Source organism: Schistocerca cancellata, chromosome 1 (assembly GCF_023864275.1).
Source record: "Schistocerca cancellata isolate TAMUIC-IGC-003103 chromosome 1, iqSchCanc2.1, whole genome shotgun sequence".
In the NCBI taxonomy this organism is placed as follows: Eukaryota; Metazoa; Arthropoda; class Insecta; order Orthoptera; family Acrididae; genus Schistocerca; species Schistocerca cancellata.
In genome coordinates this window covers 660,832,692-660,852,660 of record NC_064626.1, presented here as the reverse complement: position 1 = coordinate 660,852,660, position 19,969 = coordinate 660,832,692, and the positions used below count along the sequence as shown (strand labels likewise).

Below are 19,969 nucleotides of genomic sequence, written 5' to 3'. Positions count from 1 at the left end.
CTGGAAGATTGGCCTCGTAACATAACCAAAATGGCTTTGCTGTGTTGATAATGTGAACAGCTGAAAGCAAAGGGTAACTACAGCTGTAGTGTTTCCCAAGGACATGCAGCTCTACTGTATGGTTAAATGATGATGGCTTTGTCTTGGGTAAAATATTGTGGAGGTAATGTAGTCCCCCCATTTGGATCAGGAAACAAAACTGTCATTCTGTGACTTGGAGTATGGAATGTTAGATCCCTTAATCAGGCAGGTGAGTTAGAGAATTTAAAAAGGGAAATAGATGGCTTGCAGTTAGAGTTAGTGGGAATTAGTGAGGCTCAGTGTCTGGAGGAAGAAGACTTCTGGTCAGGTGAATACGGGGCTATAAAAACAAAAGTCAAATAGGTGTAATGCAGAAATGGATATAGGGAAGAAGAAAATAGGAATGCAGATACGCTATTATGAAGTTGGTTTTGACGCCATAAATGTAAACCCATGTTCCGTCACCAGATACGACCCTTTTGAGCAAATCAGTATCATCATTGATGTCATTCAAGAGCTCCTGGGCGATGGTCATGCAATGGTTCGCTGATCAAAATTGAGAAGTTTTGGAACAAACTTTGCTGACACATGCCTTGTGCCCAAAACATCTGAAAAAATTGCATGACATGGACCGACTGATATGCCAACATCCTCAGCAACTTCTCTTTTGGTAATTTGACTATTTTCCAAAGCAATTTTCTTCACAGCTTCAACATTGTCATCTGTTGTTGATGTGTTGGGGCATCCAGGGTGAGGTTTGTCATCGGCATCTTCTTAGCGATCTTGGAAGAGCTTGTACCACATGTTAACATTTTATTTTCGTAGAGTAGACTCACCACATGCCACTGTCAACATTTCAAGTGTTTTAGAGCACTTGATTCCTTTTTCCACACACAATTTGATACAAATTCTTTGCTCCATTCTTTATAATAATCAAAATTTGCCGAGCACACTAAAACACGTCTAAGCTTTCTATCTGCCAAAAACAAATGAAGTATGCTGTACACTTGAAACTGAACATTTGTCGAGACATGCGTACCAACATAACAAAAGAAAAAGATCAATAATCGAAAGTACATTTATTGTGCAATTTGAAAAGTTCCTTTACATTTTGAACAGCCCTCGTATAAGGAAATTGTATACGTGGAAGTGACCCATAGTTACTGGAAGGTTTCAAATTGATTATAAATCGGCCAGGCAGAGATTTAGGAACCAGCTATTAAATTATAAGACATTTCCAGGGACGGATGAGGACTCTGACCACAATTTATTGGTTATGAACTGTAGATTAAAACTGAAGAAATTGGAAAAAGGTAGGAAATTAAGGAGGTGGGTCCCGGATGATGAGTTGAAAGAAGCAGAGGTTGCTGAGAGTTTCAGAGGAAGTGATAGGTAACTGTTGACTAGAACCAGAGAAAGGAATACAGTAGACAGATGGGTGGCTTTAAGACATGAAATAGTGAAGGCAGCAGAGTCTCAAATAGTTGAAAAGACAAGACCGAGTAGAAATCATTGGATAACATAAGATTGATGAAAGGAGAAAATATAAAAATGCAGAAATGAAGCAGTTGAAAGAGAATACAAATGTTTAAAAATGAGATTGATGGGAAGTGCAAAATGGCTAAGCAGGAATGACTAGAGGGCAAATGTAAGAATTTAGAATCATATTTCACTAGGGGAAAGACAGATACTGCCTACTGGCAGTTAAAGAGGCATTTGGGGCAAACAGAAGCAACTGTATGAATATCAAGAGCTCAAATGGAAAACCAGCCCTCAGCAAAGAAGGGAAAGCTGAAAGTTGGAAGGAGTACATAGAGGGTCTGTACAAAGGAGATAAACTTGAAGGTAATGTTAAAATCAAAGTGGATGTAGATGAAGATGAGGTGGGAGATATAATATTGCATGAAGAATTTGACAGAGCAGTGAAAGATCTCCTAAGACGTAACAGGGCCCCAGAAGTAGACTATATTCCGTTAGAACTACCGATAGTCTTGGGAGAGCCAGCCACGACAAGTCTCTTCTTTCCAATTCTAAGAAAAACAGTTGCTGGCAGGTGTGAAAATTATTGAACTGCAAGTCGTGGTTGCAAAATACTAACATGAATTCTTTACAGAAGAATGGAAAAACTGGTATAAGGTGACCTCAGGGAAGATCAGTTTAAATTTCAGAGAAATGTAAGAACACAAGAGGTAATACTGACCCTATTACTCATCTTGAAGATATAATAAGGAAAGGCAAATCTACATTTGTAGCATTTTTAGACTTAGAGAAATCTTTTGAAAATGATGACTGGAATCCTGTCTTTGAAGTTCTGAAGGTAGTCACTAGGAAATGAGACACTTAATGTAGAAGATGAGTTTTGCTAGTAGGGCAGCAAAATAACTGATATTGGCCAAAGTAGAGAGGATATAAAATGTAGACTGGCAATGGCAAGAAAGCAATTTCTGAAGAAGAAAAATTTGTTATCACGTATAGATTTAAGTGTTAGGAAGTGTTTTCTGAAGGTATTTGCTGGATTGTTGCCATGTATGGAAATGAAACGTAACTAATAAATGTGTAGATGAAAGGAGAATAGGAGCTTTCGAAATGTGGTGCTACAGAAGACTACTGAAGATTAGATGGGTTGATCGCATAACTAATGAGGAATTACTGAATAGCATTGGGCAGACAAGAAGTATGTGACACAATTTGAGCAAAAGAAGGGATTGGTTGATAGGACACATTCTGAGACATCAAGGGATCACCAATTTAGTGTTGGAGGGAAATGTGAGGGGTAAAAATCATAGAGGGAGAGAAGAGTACAGTAAGCAGATTCAGGAGGATGTAGCTTCCAGTGGTTTTTTAGAGATGAAGAGACTTGGACAGGATAGTATAGCATGGAGGGCTGCATGAAACCAGTCTTTGGACTGAAGACAACATCAACAAAAACAACAAGAAAAACAACAATGTTGAATATTGCACCAAAAGCTTAGTAAATTATCGTAATACTACATACTTAAGAGAGACACTTTTACTTAACGTGGAGAACAGTGAAATCAGTGTGTTGATCAGCCTGTCACAAGAAGTTTGAAATTTATTCAAGGCATCAAAAATTTGGTCTCTACTGTCTCTTACAAAACTTACAGCGTGTGCTAAATCCATATTTTGAAACCTCTTCTCCTTCATTTGTGTTGCCAGTTTTCTACTGAGGTTGTTCCCTTTCACCTCAGTGTGTAACTTCTACTCTGACAATAGTGTTTCACTGTTTGCACTGGTGCCTGTGGCATAAAATTTATATTGATCTTGTGACTACAGCCTCACAATTTAAAAATTTCATATTTAATTTATACCTAACTTGCAGCTCGATTTGTCTGTAGCTGTTTTGTTTGAATTTCTCTGGATTCTTTACCACTGTGCAGTGAAAAAAAGTCACTTCACTTCTGTGAACAGTGATTTGTTTGCCACATTTTGTGTGTGCATTGGAAACTCTTGATTCTTCGTGCTGTCTCTGAACTACAAATGATAGATCTAAATGCTCATTGCAATCTTATGGTTATGGGTTTTAAACAAATGAATTGTTTTTCTGCACAACATTTGGTGATCCCAAGTTCCAAATTGTCCACTGGAATGACTGCATCACATGCCAGAAAGATTGAATCGTGCACTGCTATGATAAAATGCATTGCATCAATTGTGCCGCACAGAACCATCTGTGAACAACTGTGTTGCATAATCAGTGCCCACCATGACAGACACATACAGAATTGTGGAAGCATTGAAGTTATCAATGTGATCCTTAGTCCACTAGGTTTCTCCCAAGCTTCTGGTCAGATAATCCAGAAATAAGGTTCACCGAAATCGAGAACCACTTTGTCTTGAGCCACATTACCTCGGATGAAAATAAATATAGTGATCTGGTGGCTATATTTAATGAGCTAATGGCTATGGAAGTACAAGACATCCTAGCTTTGCTGCCAAGCACTGAAAATGTGTGTCTATGAAGCATGTATTCACAATGCACTTGTGGCCAGCAGAAGCTAAGCAACTTGAAAAATTGCTCCACACTGAAGAACCTGGTGACTGCACACCATCTCAACTACTGGTTATCTTCGCATGCTCGCAGACAATACGATTAATGACGAGATTCCTTGCTGGCCTGTGGATATACGGAAAATACTCACAGTTTGCACTGGTGACCTTGATGCTCTCGCTCAGACTTCTGACTGAATAGGCGTTGTGAATATCTGCTACATTTAGTGCTTGCCATGTAAACTCTTGATTCTTTGTGCTGCCTCTGCATTACAAACAAATGATAAGATATAGATGCTCCTTGCAGTCTATGATTGTTTTGATTAATTGCTTATGTTGTGTTGAACAAATAAAATGTAATTATGCTCTACACCTCCTGACTCTCAATACCACTGTCCTGATTTTCATCTGAAAGTTCTATTGTGCTACACTTTTTGGTACTTCAGACTCACCTCAGAGTTTTTATGAGCTGATCCCCTGCTCTGGCTTTCCTCTGAATCAAAGTTCAGCTGACTCCATACTTAACAAGATATTTGTTAACAGTTACTCTTCAGAATTTGAATGTGGAAATTTGTTACAAAATTTTGTGAACATAAGCTTGATCCATAGGAAGATAGCATATTAAAAGCGTTTTAGTGACACATTTGTGATAATGTAATCTCAATAGGGAAAACACTTTAAATTGTTTGAGTAGATCATTAATCTTTACTATGGTTGATGATGATGATAGTTATGCAATATATGAAGTGACTATTGTTCCAGCTTGAGCCTGAAAAATATGAACGCTGTATTGTTTGGATACGAGAACTCCTGTATCAAACCAAATTTGTGTCAGAAAGGCTTCGTGTCATTGCTTCGAAAATTGCAAATGATGTAGCACAAGCTAAGAGGCAAGGAAACAGTGTCACAAAGGATCTAATGAGGGGTTTGTGCTTCAGTAAAGGTAGGTTCCTTTGTTATCTTTTTACATGTTTTTACAGTTGTGCAAGCTACACAGATTAACTGTATTTTACAGATAATATACATTGTAGTACATTTCATCATATTTAATAATCCTCTGTACCAAATTAAGTGTGTGTTGACACTTTTTAAAATGTCAGGAGGGTTATTTGAATTAGAAATGTAAATGGGTAATTTGAAATGGTACTATTCTTATAGTTGGAAAAAAGTTGTTGAAGTATGAAGTACCAGTATGTTACTTTAGAAACCTGACTGTGAATCCATTGGCTCAAGTTGCAGACTTTTTGGTCTTTCTTTACATTGCTATTATTGTAGAGTGCATTTAAGAATGAATAAGTCAAACATATCTAGAAAAGGGCAGAGTAGAACTTATACTTAAGATAGTGTAATTATTAATAATGTTGGCAATAGAAGCAACAGCTTTAGAAGCAACTTAACTCAATGAATCATAGTGAAACTTTAAATGTGAAGAAGTGAAGTGCTCAGAATGATTGTGGTTTTTGCTGTAGGAAGTCCATTAAATTTAATGTGTAGATCAGGTATGATTCCTGGGAAGGATTAACATTTCACGTTATGTATTGCCTTACTCCTGTGTGTGAATGCAGTTTGTATGATGTTGCAGTTAATACAGATAACCTTCCTTGCTTCCAGTGTAGTTCATTTCACTGCCAGACCATAGAGAGGCACTTAGCCTGTTTTAAATTTTACACGTAGTCTGCAGTCTACCATTGTATTTTTATATGGTTAACAAGCAATGTAAATTATTGCAGATACAATAAGTTGAAAGGAGGAGGCATTGCCATACCACACACACACACACACACACATATACTGTCTGTCATGATTGACTGCAGCTATTCTGGACTGACCATGCATGTTTGAAGTAACAACATACATACCTGCCTTCAACCAGTTTTCCTGGATTGTTGAGAAGAAATAAGGGAGGCTTGTTTTTACAGATTAGTCTGCAATGACTTCTCATTCATCCTTAGTGTTCCTCTACTTACGTGAAGAAAGTGAACCACATTCTTTTCCCACACTCCTTACTATTATAGAATGAATGTCAGTGGGTGAATTTAATCTTCACACAGAATAAAACAGGGACACCCACATCCGTTTCTCGTCTGGTGAAAATAAGATGTTCCTTTTTAGTGAAATCAGTCATTGATGTGTTGATGTAACTCCAACTGCACAATCTTCTGCGTTATCCATTGATTATAAAATTTCATTACTTGAAAAACCTCGTCTAAGAACTTGGAGACAGCCATCATTCAGTCCTGAGAGTACCCTGTATCTGTTGGTAGGTGCAGTGGGCACTATCTTCAGTCATTCTGTAAGTACAACACATTTTATTTGATGGCAACTCTTTTGGGGTCCTGGACAAGATTTTATCTTAAAAGAGAATTGACTTGTTTGTTCCTGTTCCGGAATTTGTTGATAAAACTAAAGACTGCTGCTATGGTAGGAGTAAAATCTCCATGTGTGAAATTCCATCTACCAGCACTCAACCCCACTTTTAGATTGTAATAAAGTATAGGAATGCTGATTCTGACGCAATACTGCACTGAAAACTACTTCGGATGCAGTCTTTCATAGAATTGTGACAGGAAACAAACTTTAGAGTAATCCTTGTGCCAACATAATTTTTGTCTAATTTGTTAATACACCTTTGTATTTTTTAGTGCCAAATTATGTCAGTGCAAGTATATTTTATATCACCTAATACAAGCAACATTGTTTTGTATTTGATTCATGGGAACTTGTAGATATTGTTATCTGTTTTGCAGAAAGTAATCACTATTCTGCTGGGATGATAAGGCAGCACAAATTCCTTACATCCTTGATTGAAAAACTGGATTCAAGAGAAAAATGCAGTGAGGTAATAAATGAGATGGAAAAAGCTAGACAGTTGCTCACAGATCCAGGCAACATGGTAGTCCATTTGTCAACGAATGTGGATCAGCTCGTCACGAAATACCCCGATCCAGTAAAACCATGGGAGAAACTACTACCTGAGGATAAAACTCCAGCAAAGAAGCAGTATGTATTCTTTTTTATTGTAATTACATGTTAAGTTTGTTTTGTGACATCTGTATGGAATGGTGAGTTTCTCAGAGCATTTTGAAGCACTTCTATCAGGAAAATTTGGCTGTAGTTGGACAAAGAAAGATAATTTTCTCCTTATGGGAAAGGCGGGGGGGGGGGGGGGGGGGCGCTACCTCATACTTGTGCCAGAGTGTTTATGAATATCTCAATAACAGGCATGTCCTGTTATGGATGAAAGTTATTGAGAAGAATGGGTTAATAAACATGATGTGGTTAATGTTGAGTAGAAGAGTGGATCAGCACTCTGGTTCCATAACATTCTGTGTTGTTAGTGTTGGCGTTAGTGGTAGGATTCCCATCCATTTGTCTCAATTTCATGTCCCTTGACAAATGACAGTTGAATATTTTCCTCAGCAGTATTCCGAGCATTAAAAAAAAGATGTAAGTGTGGTTGAAATTATGTATAGGTTAACAAAATAGAAGCCATAAAATCAAGAAGATTGTGATATTGGCTGTAAAACAGCAATTACACAAGTTGGAAAGTGATGGGCTTGGACATGGAATCGGTGCAAGGACATTCTGTGATACTGTACCTGCATCAGGTATATTTATGAATGGTGAACCATTTGTGGAAACTTCAGTCAGAAAGTGGACAAGCATAAATAAAACCATCAGTTGCATTTTCTGTAATTCCATAGGGAGAATCTTGCATCATAATAAAATAAGGGAAGTCAGAGCTCGCATGGAAAGATATAGGTGTTAATGTTAACTGAATTTTCTGTCGGTTCTTGGTAGAACAACATTATAATAAATGAAAACCACCAATTTGCTTTTGTTCTACAGTATTACATTTATTGTGTTACCTGGTTCTTGGCTTACAGGATGGCTCTGAAGATGGCCTTGTAAGCCAAGAACTGGTTAACACAATAAAAGTAATACTGTAGAACAAAAGCAGACGGGTGCTTTTCATTTATTATATAGGTGCTCATTTTTTCCATGCGCTGTTGGGAGAGTGGGAGAATCGAGAATTATTCTGAAGGTGGTTCGATGAACCCTCTGCCAGACGCTTAAGTGTGATTTGCAGAGTGGCCACGTAGATGTAGGTGTGCAAATAGAATGGGACTGCAGCTGGTCAAAAACTTGAAAATAAATACTGGCATCTGTAATATTATTAATTACTTTGACTATCAGTTTTGGTGCGTCATTGGCACCATTAGGCCCCTATACATGTAGCTAGGTAAGTCATATAAACGTTTGCCATTATAGGGATCACTATAAGAGCACAGATGTTTACATGACTACATGTTTAGGGGCCTGAAAATGATGCCAGTGAGGCACCAAAACTAGTAGTGAAATAAAATAATTAATAAAATTATGGCTGTCGGTATTTATTTTCTTCAAATCAGTAGGATTAGTGTTCAAGTAGTGTCATGACATATAATGATATAGATATATAGTGAATATAATAATATAATGAATCACTGCTGTGTGTTAACTGCTTAACTGGCATAAGAAATCAAATGTTGGTGTCATTAAAAATGTCAGACCATTTTAACTGATTTTTCACAGTGAATGAGTGTGTCTGAAATGTATCGGAAGCTTGGTTGTATTTTCACTAGCTATTGCAGATTATAAGGCATCAGCTGAATGAGTGTTTTCAGTAATTAATCCTTTGTCGATGGAAGAAACAGACAGACTAAGAAACAGAAAAGGCCCTGGAAGTGATAAACACTTTCATTAGTTTCCCTTACATGGACTTCTCCACTACCAAAAAAAGAGTACAACTCAAGTGCTAGTTTGCCGGTACCACCCACATCAATGTAAAATGAGTGAAATTTATATTTATCTTACATCTGAACTGTAGATGTAATACTGCTGCTTATATCAGTTTTATGCTATATTCTGTGTAAATAAATTATTATTGCAGCCTATATGAACAATGATTCAATTACGTTTTGAATTTCACTCATTTGCATGAATTCCTGCACATTATTTCGAGGATGCCCTGAATTCTCTCTCTCTCTCTCTCTCTCTCTCTCTCTCTCACACACACACACACACACACACACACACACACACACACACACACACAACTTGTACACCTTGTAATGAATCATTAATGTATCCATTGAATTTATGCACAAGTTTATTGAGATGAGAGTTTTATTATGTCAGTAATAAATCAGCTTGCGAATTTTGTGTCATCTCAGCTGGCCATTTGATGAGCTGTCGATGAATTTTTCGGGGCACAAATGTCATTGTGCAGTATTGCAAATGAACTGTGGTTTCTTTCCATACTTAATGTGTAACCTCTACTTCATATACGTGACTTGTAATTGATATATAGCTGTTACTTTTGTCTTCTGTTACTTAGTGTTGTTACAAAATTGTTACACTTTCATATTCCTGAATTTTGTTACTTACGTCATCACGCTGAAACATACGTGATTTCGGTGATAATGTACATGGTGGTACTGATGAACTGGTAGACTTTTATTTGGATTATATGGTGCTTTTGCGATATCAGGCCTAAGTTGGTACAAATATTTTCACAAGAGAGATTGCATTTGTCATCATGGTTAAATGTTGCGAGATCAAGTGTACATTAAGTTACACTTGACGAAGTGAGTGAATGTTGCGTACAGAGCCCCAGGAAATCAGAATGAAGATCCAGACAATAGTTGATGTCACCAGTGTCAGCAATTAGGAAGAAGCTGTGTGAGCAATCGCAGCAGATCCTGCACAAATTGCAAGTAATGCAGAAACTGCAGCCTAATGATCCCATAAAGATAGTCATACTAGAATTTTACGGTCATTATCGGAAAGGTTTGTGAAGGAAAACATTGAATAACAATGCAACATTTAATTTATGCAAAGAAGTTATAAAGCACTGTATACAGGTTATGAGAAAGTTAACACTATTAGTGACATACAATTCACAACCAGGACGTAAAATTGCCTTTTGTTATTTTTAAACAGCATAGATTTTACTTACTTGTTTTCATAGAGAGTTGTTGAGGAATGCTTGCACCTGGATGTATTTGAGGATTAGTTAATAAAACTACTAAAAATTGCAATGGACGAGGGAGTGCAATAACTCATTTTTACCAAGAGGAGCCTCAACCACACTGGTGTGTTATTGTGTAGCAGTTTGCACCAGCTTGATGTTTTCCAACTCACTGCTCGCTTATCCCAGTAAACTTAACATTCTTTTGACTGTTAACCTTTTGTACGCTTAATCTGCTCGCAAATAGAGTATTTCATTGTTTTCTGGAAATTGCCTCAAATGATTAACTGTGTCATTTTATGCTCTTAACATGCTTTTTTTCCATTTGAATTTCAGTATTCTTTTATAAAAGCAGAAATGAAATTCAAATAATTTGAAAGCGTGCTAAAACGATCCATTCGAGTCATGTGAGGCCTGTGACATCATTGACTAGCTCACTACTCTTACTATCATAATTCTAACATACAGTGACTTGTTGTTTTGAAATTTATGTTTTAGAAAATGACTTACAGATGGTGTTTAGTACCATATTGTACAGTTATACCTATAAAAATTTCTGAAAAGTTGTTTTTGAGTGTTTCAAAGAATGAGAAGATGCATAAAATGTTGTTGTACTGAACTTGCAAATTACCACCACATCGACACAGAAGTTCACTAAGTTAATTAAAAATGTTTTGCACTGTGAAGTTAACATTAATTTACCTTCGAGACACGCTCTTGTACTTTAACAATGAAGAATAACATCATTCAACGCAATTAAACTCCTAGTCAAAATTGTCCTTTTACCCAACTACACATCAATTATTCGGTAGTTCAGTTGTTTGAGCAGTAGACCATCAAATTTTACAAGATAATGTCCATAGATTGCTGGTTGAAATGTAACCCGAAAGAACATTTTAACTTATATATAAAACGACTTGAGAATCCTCTCATGTGGAAACCAAATTACAATTACAAAATTTCACTACACCCCTCAGAAACAGAGTATTATTATGTTTGCCTTTGCTATTCACATGTACTTACATTTGCAATCACCGTTCACACAGGTCACATTTAAAGATATTTTACTTTATTAGAAACACAGTTTTTACCTTTGTACTGTCCAGATAGGATCCAAATTGTTTAAGCTTTTGCAGTTTTATCATCTTAAGTAAAGAAGAAGTGTCTGATTCAGACACTAAAGTTTGTTTACACTCACAAACATCACAGCCCTTACGTTTGTGTGACATGCATGTTGACGCCTAAAATCTCTCTGTATAATGTCATTGTCCTACACCTCGTTGTACTGTGGGTGTATTCACTTCCAGCAATTCTTTCCAAAACAGTGAATTGTTTGTTCACAAAGTAAATGCATTTATCCTCTGTTGTCAGTTTCCCAGACTAAGACTAATGTAAGTTATACATAATACATCTCACAATTGGAAGAACTACTCCAATCAGTTGTTGCTAACGCTGTTTTCGTATTTTGTGTAAACTTTTTAGAGATGCATGACCTTCCCAGGATTCCAACATACTATCTCTTCATCTGCAGTCAGATGTGCTATCTGTTGTTCCACCAAATGCTTGCTTGATGTCATATTTCTGCTGAGTCTTGTCTACAGACAGAATCAGAACCTAAGTTTTGCCAAAAATAAATTTATTGTGCTTTGGGTCATAGCTAATGACTGGTAGTCGACAATTTATTTACAATATACGCTCTCATTTACAAAAGTTCTACAATTAGCGAGTTTAATGATATTGCAGGGAGAAGGGAAAAGAATGTCCATCATTGCACATACCGCTGCTGTAAATGGGGGAGCATAAACACGTCAACTTTCGCAAGGCTCCCACTATCACTGTTAACAAAATTCCTTTCTATTGTTGCTTCTATCTACTCCTAGCCTCTGACATCACCAATAAGAGTGTTTTCGATTATGTGACCAATTCTTGATATTTAATGCTTTTTAAGCTTTAATTGTGCAAAAGTAACACATATTTTGTGAGAATACTGACTGTAAATGCTGTTTAAATGTTATGATCAGTCAGAATAACAACAATCAGGACCATATTTTTAACAAAGGCAAATAGCCCATTGTAGAATCACTAGCTAAATGAGGTAAATTGTTAGACAAATAACTGTACCATACTTTCAAACAGAAAAGTCACAAATTGTACCACAGAGTTCGTATTAAATAAAAATCACACTTTTTTTAACACACAGTTCATGAAACGAAAGTTAATGTTTATCTGTTCCTTTACTAAACACTGTCACTAGCAGTCAGTATCTGTACTGAATCAGCAATCTTCCAATTAGAAATTTAAATGGAATCAGTTTACTAGTACTCAAATGTTTACACAATATTCAGTAGTTAGTTTTGCTTTCGAAAATGTTACAGAGTTCCTTATACCTTAGCAGCTAGTGCGTGTAAACCAAATCAACATAAAATTCCATATGAGGCTATGGCATGCAGTAAGAAAAAGTATTTTCACTTTAGTAAATGAAATTCTTGGAAAAACCACCCAAATCAGATATTAATGATCATGTGTACTTTGTACAATCCTGTTCCTCAACAAAATGTATGACTGAGTATATTACTGAAATTTTTAGATCACCTGGGGACACAAAGTTCTATGAGAACTAGGTCCTGACTTCTCGATAACTTAGTATGTGCAGTCAGTGTACCAGGTCCGTAATGCGAGACTGCACTCATCCCTGGTTGGCTAAGCATTATAGTTATTCAGTATTGTAGCTGCTCTGGTATATTTAGATCCTTAAACTAGTTGACCAATAATAAAAATTAAATGAATTTGCATATTCTGCCGAAATGTGTTCTCTAAAACTAACTAACAATATCTTTATGTGTTTGAAGGAATGAAGTAAAGATATTATCTTCTTCGCTGTTTTTACGGTGACGCTTTCCATACCGTGTAGATGATACACTGCATGATTGCATATTATGTACATACTTGCATACGCTTAATCAGTTACAGTTTTAAAATTCGTTCTTCACATGCGGTCTCAATTTGCTCCATCACCTATTCCAATAGCATGAAAACTATGTTATTAACCAAAAACATCTTGAAATGGAAAAAAAAAGATTTCAAAAATATTTGTGATATGCTTTTTTGTGATGTTAGGGGCTATATTTTGACTATTTAATGTAGACGTGTTTGCGTAGAATTCTGTGATGCATGTGCAATGTCGTACCAGTGTATGAGGAGGCTGTCTAGTTTTAGTAAATCGTCAGTGTTATGTGAAATTTTATTACCTTCAATGTGATGAAATAGACAAGAGTTAAATCACATGTTATTGTATGATGTAGTTGCTCAGTATGTGCACAGAAAACCAATTGCTGCTTACATATTGTGCTAATGGATCTCACAGACACATTTCTGTGCATGATGTACACAGGCACACAACACAGCTTAATCAGAGAATAAACATTGCTATGCCACAAGTTGGGATATAGCCAGTTGCTATGCTGATAGTTCCTTCCGTTGTCAGAGATATGGGAGAGGGAGCGGAGCATATTTACTGAAATAGTTGAAATTGCATATCATAAACATTAACCACACATACGTTATCTTCCTTCATCTTACATTATCACACTAATGGTCTTGTAAAAGAATGGAACATAAATATCACTTGACAAAAAATACGTAATACTGCTATATGTTACATAATAATTATGCTAAATAGCCATGACATTTGTTGACTGTTGCTTGCCTGTATGCTGATTGATTCCACATTCTTAATGCTTGTACAATCAATGAAGAGGACATAATGAGATTTACAACAAAAGAGGAGAAACATTTATACTCTGAACAGTTACAATCCGTGTTTTAAATCACTTTGCCATATATTGTATTAATATTTAGCAGTTGCTGTTCAGTTAACTGTAACTGTAAGAACAGAATGACTCCTTGAGTAGTATTATATGACTTGCAACATTATAATGCTTCACCATCTTCTTTACGTGACATCAAGCAAATCTCTGTGTGTGAAAGATTGCAACATAGTGAGGACCACTTGGATATCATTGAGTCAATCATACACATATTGTTCTGTATCGAGTGAGGTGGTACAGTCGTAAGACACTGGACTTGGATTCAGGACAGTGATTCTGTTCCTTGTCTGTCCGTCCCATCTGGAGTTTCCTTAAATTGATTAAGGCAAATGCAATGATAGTTCATTAAAAAGGCCAATTTCCTTCCTCAATATGAGCTTGGGCCCAGTCTCTATTGACCTCATTGTTGGAGAGACATTAAATCTTAGTTTTCCTTCCTTCCTTCCTTCCTTCCTTCCTTCCTTCCTTCCTTCGTTCATGTCCTGTGAATTCCACCGTGGAGAGCTTTCAGAGGAAAGTTATATATTAACAGGTAGTAACAACCACGGCAAGCTTTTTCTCGAAAGTTTACTAACAACAAATTATGATCCTTGTTAATGTACTCACATTGATAATCATAGGAATTATTTTATTGAAAAAGGAGCTCCTTTGAAAAATTCCACTGTTTCTCCCATTCATTTATGGAACATAAGAGTCATGGGGCACAAAAGGGTGGTTGAGAAGGGAGTGAGACAGAGTTGTAGCCTATCCCTGATGTTATTCAATCAGTACATTGAACAAGCAGTGAAGGAAACCAAAGAAAAATTTGGAGTAGGAATTAAAGTTCAAGGAAAAGAAATTTGTTAATTACATTGTAATTCTGTCATAGACAGCAAAGGACTTGGAAGAGCTGTTGAACGGATTAGAAAGTGTCTTGAAAAGAGGATATAAGATGAATGCCAACAAAAGCAAAGCAAGGATAGTGGAATGTAGTTGAATTAAATCAGATGATGCTGATGGAATTAGATTAGGAAATAAGACACTTAAAGTAGTAGATGAGTTTTGCTATTATGGCAGTAAAATATCTGTTGAGGGCCAAAGTAGAGAGGATATAAAATGTAGACTGGAGATGCCAAGAAAACCATTTCTGAATAAAAGAAATTTATTAACATCAAATATGGATTTAAGTGTTGGGAAGTCTTTTCTAAAAGCATTTGTATGGAGTGTAGCCATGTATGGAGGTGAAACATGGACGATAAATAGTTTAGACAAGAAGAGAATAGAAGCCCTTGAAATGTGGTGCTCCAGAAGAATGTTGAAGATTAGATGGGTAGATCATGTAACTAATGAGTAGTACTCAATAGAATTGGGAAGACAAGAAGTATGTGGCACAGTTAGACAAAACAAGAGATTGGTCAATAGCACACTTTTTGAGGTGTCAAGGAATCATCAGTTCAGTATTGGAGGGAAGTGTGAGGGGTGAAAATCATAGAGGGAGACCAAGAGATGCATACATCTAACGGATTCAGAAGGATGTAGGTTGCAGTAGTTATTCAGAAATGATGGGGCTAGTACAGGATAGAGTAGCATGGAAAGCTGCATCAAACCCGTCTTTGGACTGAAGACCACAACAACAAATATATTATAGAGAACGGTTCTGCCTCAGCCTTTAACTATGAGCAACACCTGAGCTGTCAATTACTGACAAAGTTAAAACCTGTTTAATGAAATTTACATCCCTGAGTGAAAATATTCTGGTAAATTAATAAGGTACTATCTAATAAGGTGCTCTTGTGTTCTATCCTCTTCTAGAGAAATGAGACTCCTGAAATTAGACATTCATTTTGCAGTAACAACTGTTTATTACAAGAACTAAGCTAAATACAGCATCTCTGAGAAACTTGAGAACAGCAATGTATTGAGGAGCATAGAAGATTAACGATGGCACAGTCCCACGAGGGTGGTTACTCGTTGGCAGCAAACATTTACAAATTTATTTGTCCACAGAACATGAGTGAATTGCAGAGGTATCGGAGATTACCAGAACTGCACTGCTCGGCATGAACAGCAATACACTGTCTCTACCAAAGAGTGTCAAAGCACTTGTCAAATTACCTCCCCCCCCCCCCCCCCCCCCCCACACACACACACACACACACACACACACACACACACACACTAGAACGAAACTCTGGGAATGTAGGGGAACTCATGTCAAACTCAGTGCCCCGCCCCCCGCCCTCGTATAAACTGGTGGTGATGTTTTCATGATGTATCCTTGCGATGTGTTAATGGTTCATGTTCTAGTGATAGTGTAGGCAACACTGAAACAGGCAGTCCACTGTATCTATCATAGTGATGATGCTGTCATAGGTTTAGCATTCTGTAAGATTTGCTTAAAAATTTGGTGAGGGTCAGTGTACGGGGATGTAGTGGAGAAGGACAATGTCCTGTGAGTACCTCAGATCCTTTGGGGGGGAAAAGTTGGCTTCTCCATGACGGGATGTCGGTGTAGGGTGAACTACCTGTTGCAGTGTAGGAACGACAATTTGAATGTGGAGAAGGACCGTTAAAACTCTGATGGAAGGTGCAGTATGCCTCCATAGACCATCTTGGCTGTTGGTGCTCCAACATCTTGCTTGACAACTGTGCAGAGGCTTAGTGGCAATAGTGATAGTGCTGCTGTCCAGGTTGTGTTACGGCACAGAAGTACGGCTTTGTGCATCCTTTGCCAGTACTCTTCAGTCAATTTCTGGCTGAGTGGTAGCTAGTGGTATGATGGTGTTGGAATCCGCATGATTTAGCTAGTTCGAAAAATAGTGCAGACTCTTGGTCTGTCGGGACATGTACCAGGTACCAGAAGGGATGATCCGTGTGGTGAGAGAAATATTCTGCCTGTTGTTTCTCCAGAGATATCCATTATTGGTGCAGTTTCGGCCCAATAGGTGTCCCGGTCAGTTGCTATGAAGAGATATCTGAAACCTTCAGGCAGAGGCAATGGGCCCAACAGGTCAGTGTGGATGTATGAAAATGATATAGTTTCTTAAAAATGGCCTATTGGTTTACGAACATGGTGACCAGACTTTCACTGCCTTGCATGCTAAACGTGATTTAGTCCATGAGTGACCTCCTCCTCCTCCTCCTCCTCCTCCTCCTCCTCCTGCTTCTTCTTCTTCTTCTTCTTCTTCGATAAGCTTAATTGTGCTGTTAGCTCCAGGTTGTGCAACATTGTGCACAGAGTCAAATACTTGCTTGTGAAAACAGTGGGTGTGAACAGCTTTGGATGATGCTTAGGGGCATTGCGGCACATCAATCCTTTTTTTATCCTGCTAGAGGCACTTTTTAAAGCTGCATTCTGTTGTATCCACTTGCCATGAGTTTTGTAGCTGTGTGTCAGCTGCTTATGCTGCAATGAATTTAACAAAATTATTATAGTTGCATCAGTGTAAATTGATCCCTGACAGATGCAGTGGGCTGGGTGTGGCAGCATTGCGGGCCTAGCTCAACCACTAACGCAAGGCAATTTTTTAAAATTTTTTTATTTTTATTTTATTTTATTTTATTTTATTTTTGGAAACCTCTGTGTGGCAATGCCTCGTTGTCACAGCTCAATAGATGGCTACTGTTTTCACTTGCAGCCATTAGTGCTTAGCTGTTAAAAGCTGGAACAGTGCTGCAAGCCGTCAGGGCTCTTCTTTTGCCATCTCTACTATAGTAGGCAAAATTGCATTTAGCCTCATAAAATAGTTGGTAGCTGTGTTATCGGCCCCTTTCGTGTGTGTCAAATCTGTAGTAAACTGACTGGTAAGTTCTAATTGTTGAAATTGCCGCGATGAAAAAGTTCTCTTTGTGGTTTTGAAGAGAAAGTTGATGAGTTTATGGTCAGTGTATATTGCAAAGACTGTGTTCCGTGTATGGGTGGAAGTGCTGGATAGCCTCGTGTATCACATGCATCTCTCAACCGTAAACACTCCTTTGTCCGAGTGCCAGTCAAATTATGAGAAAAAAATCCAGGTGTTGCCATGCACCATTAACTTTTTTCTGGAGCACCGTACCAACTGCCAGTTAACAAGCAGTCACAGTCACAGCAAGAGGAGCCACATGTATGTGGTGTGACAAAAGAAGTGCTTTGTGTAGCCTGCCCTTTACCTGTTCAAAGGTGCACAGCTTTTCTGTCGTCCCCATCAGTGGTCACGGCCAGCGGTGTTTTGGCTTGCCAAAGCTGCTGTCAGGGGTGACTGCTCCCGACAAGTGTCATCAATAAAAATTGACCATCCCTAAGTAGCCCAGTCAATAAAGGAAAATTAAGGGAAAAAAATTCATGTAGTTGCAAATTTTTGTTCAGCGGTAGAGGGAGTGTAATGAGCAACACACAAAAAATTGTGGGTGATTGGGGGGAAAGGGGGGGGGGGCATTTTAAAGATCTTTTTTTTTTTTTTTTACTATCTGAAAAAACTCACATTCTAGTGAAAATATTTCCCAGTGCAAAATTGGCAAAATTTAATGTAGTTTAATTTCTTACAAAAAAAGGTCCTTTTCATTATTTCTGTTGGACTAACAGGTTTTGCATTGTGTAGGGGATGGAAAAATTGCAGATTATTAAAAATGGGTTTTTAAACGGTATCAAATTAATGTTTATTGTTAAATAATGTGGGTTAAGAACAAATCTTAAATGTTCGTGCAGTGTCCAAGTGCAGTAAAACTGTATTAAGGGCTAAATTGTGTACTGGGGGGTGCAATAGCATGTAAAGAAGAAAGTGGAGGTTAGAAAAAGTGAGGGACGGTAAGTTGGCTGATTGTGGTCATGTGCTTCACCCTCACATAGGACAAAATGTTGAGTGAGCAGGCAATTCCCCACTCTCTCTCTACTGCACTTTATCACGAAAAGCAACTATAGGGTGTTTCACAAAGTTTTACTGACGCTTCTGCAGCTCGCCTTGTGAATCACTGGCTACACATTGTGCAGACATGCCTGGTGCCAGTGTTCATTTTCCGTAAGATGCATTAACAGTTCATGGAATACAGATACAAATTACTAATAACATGGACAGACTCAGTGTAAATCTCTGCACACTGTTCTACAATGCCAGAGAAAAACTGATTCTCACTCATCCTGTATGGCAGCTGTAGCATTCTTCCGGGAAAGGCAACTTCCCCAACATGAATGCTGCTCACTTTTCAGTTTACAGGCAGACCATACCTACCAGCATTTCCTGTCCACTTCTCTCTTGTCAGATGCTGAATCGTAGATAGGCACAACGAAAAGACTGTCGGAAAGTGAGCTGGTCTCTCTCTCTCTCTCTCTCTCTCTCTCTCTCTCTCTCTCTCTCTCTCTCTCTCTCTCTCTCTCTCACACACACACACACACACACACACACACACACAAACAAACTCGCGTGCACGATCAGAGTCTGGCAGCTGGAGCCAGACTGCGAGCAGCATTGCATGATGGGAGAGGCAACCGGGTGGGTGTAAGAAGGAGACTAGGGCCATCTTGGATTTTCCACTGTGCTCACATTTATATAGTGAAATTATTTTCCATTTATTGAGTGAGTATTTATTTGAGATTGTTAAATGAGCTATTTTGTAAAAAAGCTCAGCAACTGGTGGTGTCAGCTGTGTACCACACTGAGGAACCCACCCCAAGTGTAACAAGCTGCCAATATGTATTTGACTGGAATGCTTTTCTCAGCTTGAGAATATCAAGTGCATCGCCCCCACCTCAGCTCTCCAATAGCTATAAGCTGTGGTTTTTGAAGTGTTCAAGAAAAACTTAAAAAAGTTACCTTTAAACATGACCCCCACCCCACCCCACACTCACACCCACTTGTCAGCATTTTTAGTATGTTGTTCATGACATGACACTCCTCCGTACTGCTGTACAAAAATTTGAGACTACAAAATTTTTCTCCCCAGCGGACTTTTTTTCGGGATTCTTAGGTATTGAAAGTCTTTGGGGAGGGAATGTTTTGTATGGTGTTGATTCTCTTAAGTGGACAGATGCCTACTGCAGAAACTGTGTGACCTAGGAGTGCACACTACACTTAAAGCAAATGTTGAGCTTTTATTCCCACATGTTCATGGGCTCATTGTTGTTTACATATTTATGTTGTGTTGCTGA

At 37.9% G+C, this 19,969-nt stretch overlaps 1 protein-coding gene across 1 annotated transcript in view; it reads left to right on the top strand.

Annotated features, from left to right (window-relative positions):
* The window catches only part of LOC126183671 (uncharacterized protein C05D11.1-like), a 111,430-nt gene that overhangs the window by 65,558 nt on the left and 25,903 nt on the right, over positions 1-19,969 (top strand). Inside the window, exons 13-14 of the mRNA XM_049925829.1 lie at positions 4,792-4,972; positions 6,777-7,029. Coding sequence (XP_049781786.1) covers positions 4,792-4,972; positions 6,777-7,029 — 434 coding nt within the window. The remainder of the gene's footprint in view (positions 1-4,791; positions 4,973-6,776; positions 7,030-19,969) is intronic.